Raw genomic sequence first — 6964 nt, forward strand, 5'->3', positions numbered from 1 at the left:
ACGGTTATCGATACAGATTGTTCCGTTTTAAATTTTAAATAATAAGCAGATGGAAGTGGCGTAAAGTAGACAGTGTTGTACGCAGTGTTATATCTCATGATTATTGCTGATAGCTGATGGTGCATCGTGGTTAAAATTGGAGTACATAAATCATAAACGACATCCATGGATGTGACCAAATAACAAATAGAATAAAATTTTAGGGCTTATTATCATCATCAGTGTCAGTGTCAAAACTATCATTTAAGAAAATGATGAGATGGAAAAGTGTGATCGTGTTAATATTGGTAATTTTATTTTTGTCTTGCTTTTTTTTGGAATAGGGGGCAAACGAGCAGAAGGGTCACCTGATGGTAAGCGATCTGCGCCGCCCAGGGACACCTGCAACACCAGAGGAATCAAAGGCGCGGTGCCAGCCTCAACTTACTTAAATTACTAATTACCATGCATCCACACTGTAGTTAACTTTTGTGAAGCAAAAAAAATTATAAACGGTAACATTAGGGAACTTTCTGCAAGTTATGTGATTCCCATATTAACAAAATAATAACTTTTTGCTGTCGGATGTTGCCGAACAACACTTGGAAACGTTGATCTACAAACTGCTGTGTGGATACACGGTTAAATGTCGTATCCAACATTGGTTGATGAATGAAATTAACCAATTACTTATATTAAATTAAAATGTTTTCATTTTCACAGGTCATATTCGTAATGTTGTGTCTAGCACAAGAGGTCCCTCGCGAAATAACTAAACCATTTCAAAAGTCTCCATGGCAAAAGTTCAAGGACGGAGTAGGAAGTATAGGAAGTAGCATAAAACATTTTTTTATTGACATTGGAGATGGCATCGGGAACTTCTTTAAAAAAGGCTGGCGAAAATTAACAGGTTAAGAAGACTGATACACAGAAATGAGAGCACGCATATAAACTGCGGAAACCAAAGAAGAGGACTCATGGAGTTTCTTGATTATGTCTATTTCGTATACCACAGAGTAGCCCAAGTATCAGTGCGACCGACGACCACGGACAAACAAACATCTGCTAACGAGATTGCACTGCAAGTACAAGTTTATTGCAGTTGATTGAATGACACTAGAACTAATCTAGTAGATTGATTGATTGACAGGAAAAGCATAATTGAAACGCTAAGTCCAAAACTTATAGAAAACAATTTTATAAGTGAAAAGTGATCATGTGTACGAACGGACGGCTTTTTAGTAGCGAGTGCTAAGAAATTATTCTGTGAATTATAATTATTTAGGTATTTTTAAAGGATATTTAAGTAAACTTCTTTAACTTTGAGAAGCTGAGTTTGTTTTGGAATTTAATCACAACTGAATAATTGGGGTTTAGTATAAACATTGGTCCTACGTGGGATTCATTAGAGGTGTTTAGGTAGGTACACCTATTGTTCGGTTCATCGAGTACGACATGATTCATAATAACAAGAACGTCAGTGCAATTTATTTACTTCCTACTATTCGGACGAGTGGTAAATAAAAAAATCACGCGTGAGTACTGAGAAGAATGATACATTTATTTGACTGTAGTATGTGATTCAGTGGGATCGGCGTGTCACCTCCGGCTTACGCCTATTACTCAATTTAGGTTGCGGCCAGGGTGGCCAAAACTTCAAAAATTGGTATAAATTCATATTATTTTTCATTTCGGTTTTTGCTGGTTTCTCAATTAGAGAGAATCTTATATTTATTGTGGTAGAAAAAAAGTGTTACTGTCATGATGTTTTTTATAATATCCGTGAAAACAATTGCATAAATACCTATCTATGAGAGACAAAAATTGTTGTGAGATATACATTTCCGGGAGATTCAAATTTTATGTGTGGATTCAACTGAAATTCAAAGCCAGTCAAAAAAATAAATTATCATTTTTCAAACCGTCAAAACAGAATTCGTCGTCAGTCTACCCCTCACACAATGAGATGCAGTAGTAGTGGTAAGTGTAGTTTTACCACCAATTGGAAAGCAGTCGTTTCATGAGAAATATTCAATGTAATTAATACGAAGTATGGCATTAGCAATTTGTAGTTAGCATTGCCTATGATTAACGGTTGAATTTTCAATGTCAATTCGGTACACTGATTAGGATAGTAAATTCGTTTGTCACTAATTTGCAATTCGATGTGCTTGTTCAACCGATAATTCAATCACTGCGATAAGGGTGGTGTATCGATCAATTGTTTAAATAAAAAATAACAGGCATAAAATACTTTAAACGTATTCCATGGTCGTAGGTAGCAAGAATATTAAACAAAGTAGCTACTTGTTTAGTTTTTTCACGAGAAAGGGCCATTGATAAATATATATTATAACATGAAATTAACTGAAGTGTAAATAACATTTGATTGTAAATAAGTTTGACGATCTCTGGCGTAGCCCTTGTCCATCACATTCTATTGTCCCCAGTAAATTTGTCTGCCCGCCTGATTACACTGACACACGTGCGTGCAAAAGTGAATTCAGACCTTCCTGTTGATCCTTTGTGAGCAGTAGGAGTTAGTACGTTGAGCGCTCAGCACAACCATTGTTGTATTTGTAGTAATAGACGACTATACTATTACCAAACATTTATTGATAGCCAATTGGGACAAAACGGAACTTGTATTGAAGTAACGTTGTAAATTTTACTATGGATTTACGTCTGACTATTCTCCTATGTTTTGTAAGTACTTTTGCCTATTTTATTTGTTTTAGTTATATCGACGAACTGTTGAATACGATTAGTTTTTGTATCGTTGCAGTTTGTAATCGTAGTTGCGTCGGCTGTTCCCGCGGATCGTAGGGAAGTGTTTCGCTCGAGGCGGGATGTGATGGACACCATGAGGAACGCGTGGAGCGAGGTCGTGAAGACCCTGTCTGACGCTGGTGACGCGGTCGTGCATGTATTCAAGCCGACGGAGAAGAGCGTCATTGGCAAATTAACAGACGGGTATAAGACTTTCACAAAATAACCAGATCTTTGCAATACCTACTAGTGCTTACGTAAGAACAAGTATTGACACTCTATTGGTATAGCGGTACAAGTCAGTTCATAATAATATTATTATTGATGTAATTCTAATTGTTTGATTATTTGGAATTAAATTACGAAATATATTTACGAATACAATATTCTCTGATGCCAATGCAGTGCTACTTACATGCTACAGCGTGTAAGTCAAGTAATTAAACAATTTATCAGCCCCAAGAATAAGTACACATATGAAAACATTCATACTCATTTCGAATTTTATAATCGTAGGTTTATTGAAACTTTTATAATATAAGTGCTAAATAAAAGTATAATTTTATTTAAATGTTTTATTGTAACTAACATATTTCATACAAAGTTTTTACAAAAATATAATCTCGTGCTTATTGATTAGTTATAAACAAATTGTGTATTGTGAACACCTAGTAAGGAGATGACATAAAGTGGTGCAATGTGTTATACATCTGTGTCGCATAGTCTGGGTGAGTCAACTTCGTAAATGCCATCTCTGTAGTGTACATCGGCAGTGTCGCCGAGTATGTCAATTAGCTTATCAGTGCTATGATGCTTGGTGTGGGGAGGACTCTCTGGGTAATCAGGTCGCTTATCGTACTCCTCGATCTTCTGCTTATGTCGTGATGGTAACACGAACACACCGACAGCCATGTCTTTCTTAGTGGGTACTTCATCTTCGTTCCGCTCTAGGTCCATTATGTAGTTCTTCCGCTGAAGATCCGAAATATTATGATGGAAGAACTCTGATTTGTGTCGCTCCCGTATGAACATGCAGTACGCTATCCACATGATAACGAACGCTGCCTGCAAGGAAAGGAAAACGATATTACATATCAGCATTTAAAACCAATTCTTGGTAAAATGACGCAGTAAGGCCGCCATGTTGTATTTTAAATATTATCAACCAGTATCGATATTAGCAAGGCGTCGATTGTTATGGTAGTGATGATAAATAATTATTGGCTAACTAATTTAATGTGATTATTAATGTGAGGTAATTATGAGAATTATTTAGATTGTGAATGAGAAAAAAAAAGTTACAACTTACCAATACTAGAGCGACGATAAAACCAATAATATAGAGGGTCATTTTTATAAAAATACACGTTTTAATCCGCGTCGTTGGTAGAGAGACGAGTGATGCAAACGAGGTTAGATTGGAACAGTCGCGGCGAGCGGTCCCGGCGTCGCACTCAATTAATGTCAGTTGGAAGTTGGCTCTTTTAGACTCTGATGTCACTGGGATTTATTGAGAGTTCACGATCAAAACAGTTATTCACAACAAACACGACTTCATTATAGAAAGGACGAAGGAAAACAGGGCTTCACATAAAAGTTAAACGTAATGTGAGTATGAGTGAGTCGTTGTGGAATTACCTGAGTGCTGAGCGATATTTTCCTGCAATGATGACGTTTTAAGGTTCAAGACTCGTGAATGCGTTCAATGAGTAGGATATTACAATAGTAGGTGTTGTTTTCTCCGTACATACAGTATCGTAACAATACTTACAACCTTAAATAAAACATATACATGGATACTATAAAGGTCACATATACACGGTGTACCAAAAAGGGGGTATACATATCAAGTGCACGGTTTCTAGATAACATAACAAACGATACGGGAAGGGTTTTTTAAACTCATGTTTTCATGGAACGAAGTTTTTCCAATACATAAAATTCCAGAAACCGAACATCAAAATTAGGTAGATACTGGTACTAGGCGATCAGATTTACAGAAGAAATGTTTCGTAATATTAGCGAGTGACCCCTGTAGTGTTGTGATAAGTTTTTATGATTTAAAATCAAGAACCATGCGACACCAAGTATTTGGTACCAATTTTTTTTTAAAACGTATTTTGAGCTGAAACTTTCTGTACAGATTCTATTCAACCTGTATTCTTGTAGTGCTTCTTGACGTATATGGCTATTTTGTTACACTCTGTATATGTACAGACGTTAGAATAGCAGTCGCAACCAGTAATTCAATTAGTAACGTCACAAGTGGTATGATATTGATTTGACCTAGCGGAGCAACTATTATTAGAATACACTTTTAGTAGATACTCTTAATATTTGATTTTTATATCTTAATTGTTTTATATTGTAAACTGCTTCTTTAGTTTAGTCTAGAAGTTTCAGAGGTAAGTATTCACCAAGTGCGCAGGTAGAATTTCGTGTTGTGAAATCAGTATTAAGTTTTCCTTTTTGCACATTTTAGTACCTACAAGTTAATGTTATGACCTCTATTTATAGAGCTATAAAATACTTTTTTGTGCACTCTCGGCCCCTCGGCCTTTAATACCTATTTCATGTGCCTATTATGCCCCTAATTATAGAGTATTCTCGTCCCTTTATGGCCGAGGGTGAATTTTAGTTTTCTTTAGATCCCTAAGCTACGATTGTTTACACATTATCTGTCTACTCTATGTTATGAAATATTATATATTATTTATTAACTATTATATATATCCATATTTATATAAAATACCGTCTATTATTAAATTATTATTTAAGTACATATTACGTAAATTATATGCATTTTAGTTGATTGATGCGCACGAGTTTTATTTCCTTGTTTTTACGAGAAATGACATGATCGCTTCTACACTGTGTATGACGTATATGAGACAATAGAAAACTCATTGTGTCTCACGTAGATCTGCGCTCCCGTACTTGGAATTCCTTAACAATTAATTCATAATACCTTATCGTCCTCATTGTGTTTATAAAATGGATAGGTATATTATGACAATCTGAAAGAATAATTCCGTATAACCTCAATTTTGTATTTAATGTGTATACACATCCGCCGTCCCGCCATCCCTCCTTTTGGGCCTGCCGCGACGTATGTGGTCTACGAACTCGACATCTATGGCAAGGATTGGTCGCAAAAAGCTATAAACAGAGAGGAGTGGAGGGATGATAGGGAGGCCTTTGCCCTGCAGTGGGACGATCATGGCTGAAATATAAATCTAAATCTTACATATGACCGCACCAAATGTGCTTGCCGCATTAAGGGCCGAAAGTAGTATGTCTGCCCCTTGTATGAGAATTCACCCTCATCCCCTAGGGTTCGAGTGTGTTTTAAAGTTATGAGGAAACCAATTTAAAACATTTTTTTCTAGAGGCAGAGAAACCCAGAATGATCTGAATGGAAATGACGGGTAATAAACATTTGTGTTTTATGTTCTCATAATATTTTTAGATATAAAAAGTGTAAAGTGGTGCCAATGCCAGATGATGAATCTACTACACCGACACCCATTTATATTAGAAGTTTGCATTCACGCAAGTCTGATTGCATGTTAGTACCTACTCACATATATGTATAGGGTGACTGGTAATTAGTGAACGATATTTAAACACGTGATTGTACTCATGATTACAAACTACTTTCCCGTAGAAACTTTTTGTATATTCATTAATTTTACCTTTATAACAATAATAAAACAACAAAATAGCACGCGCGCGTGCTTTCGCGTGATCAGCTGTTGCCCACGCCCGCGTTATCCTAACTACTAGGTATTTTATTTAGGACTAGTACGTATTTTGGAACTTATGAGCGCGTGGTAATTAAATTTAGATTTTTTTTTGTGTTTGTGATAAAAATAAAACTAACTAGTTTTAAAAAAAGTCTCTATGGGTAAGTTATTTGTAATCATGAGTACAATCGTGTGTTTAAATATCGTTCACTAATTACCAGTTACCCTATATACATGTTTCAACTTAAACTTACTTAGTAATAATAGGTATTATATCAATATATTTAAATGACGTGTTTCAGAAATCCAATATGCGAAATACATGGTCAGAGAAGACTCCTTCATCGTCAACGTGTCGCTGTTATAGTACTGGGTTAATCACCACACTCATTGAAGACGTTTTCTCAAGATGTTTTCCTTCACTGTATATCAGTGGTGCCTAAATAAACTTGGATAGTACTTACACAACA

At 35.7% G+C, this 6964-nt stretch overlaps 1 protein-coding gene and 2 long non-coding RNA genes across 7 annotated transcripts; 2 read left to right on the top strand and 1 right to left on the bottom strand.

The window, feature by feature from the left end:
• The first annotated feature begins 59 nt into the window (after positions 1-59).
• LOC118266092 (uncharacterized) lies at positions 60-3313 on the top strand. 4 transcript variants are annotated; one of them, XR_007705435.1, is made up of 5 exons: positions 60-287; positions 703-1398; positions 1913-1959; positions 2430-2685; positions 2765-3313. It is a non-coding gene; the product is annotated as an uncharacterized LOC118266092 (long non-coding RNA). The 4 variants fall into 4 exon arrangements; XR_007705433.1 differs by lacking the exon at positions 1913-1959 and having other exon boundaries at positions 703-1514; XR_007705434.1 differs by lacking the exon at positions 1913-1959.
• Positions 3309-4601, bottom strand: LOC118266090 (uncharacterized). 2 transcript variants are annotated; one of them, XM_050694756.1, is made up of 2 exons: positions 4387-4601; positions 3309-3813 (listed from the first exon to the last, which is right to left on the bottom strand). In XM_050694756.1, exon 2 carries the CDS (start codon positions 3796-3798, stop codon positions 3451-3453), a length of 348 nt encoding a protein of 115 aa, XP_050550713.1. In that variant the 5' UTR covers positions 3799-3813; positions 4387-4601; the 3' UTR covers positions 3309-3450. The 2 variants fall into 2 exon arrangements, with proteins under 2 accessions (XP_050550713.1, XP_035435355.1); XM_035579462.2 differs by lacking the exon at positions 4387-4601 and adding an exon at positions 4058-4304.
• LOC126910859 (uncharacterized) lies at positions 4212-6964 on the top strand. The gene is made up of 3 exons (XR_007705439.1): positions 4212-4356; positions 6138-6176; positions 6797-6964. It is a non-coding gene; the product is annotated as an uncharacterized LOC126910859 (long non-coding RNA).

The sequence above is a fragment of the Spodoptera frugiperda genome, chromosome 7 (assembly GCF_023101765.2).
Source record: "Spodoptera frugiperda isolate SF20-4 chromosome 7, AGI-APGP_CSIRO_Sfru_2.0, whole genome shotgun sequence".
Taxonomy (NCBI): Eukaryota; Metazoa; Arthropoda; class Insecta; order Lepidoptera; family Noctuidae; genus Spodoptera; species Spodoptera frugiperda.

Coding starts and splice junctions, on each gene's coding strand:
- LOC118266090 (XM_035579462.2), bottom strand. CDS start 4,099: ATGACCCTCTATATTATTGGTTTTATCGTCGCTCTAGTATTG. Junction 3,814..4,057: donor TTATCGTCGCTCTAGTATTG/GTAAGTTGTAAC, acceptor CTTTCCTTGCAG/GCAGCGTTCGTTATCATGTG.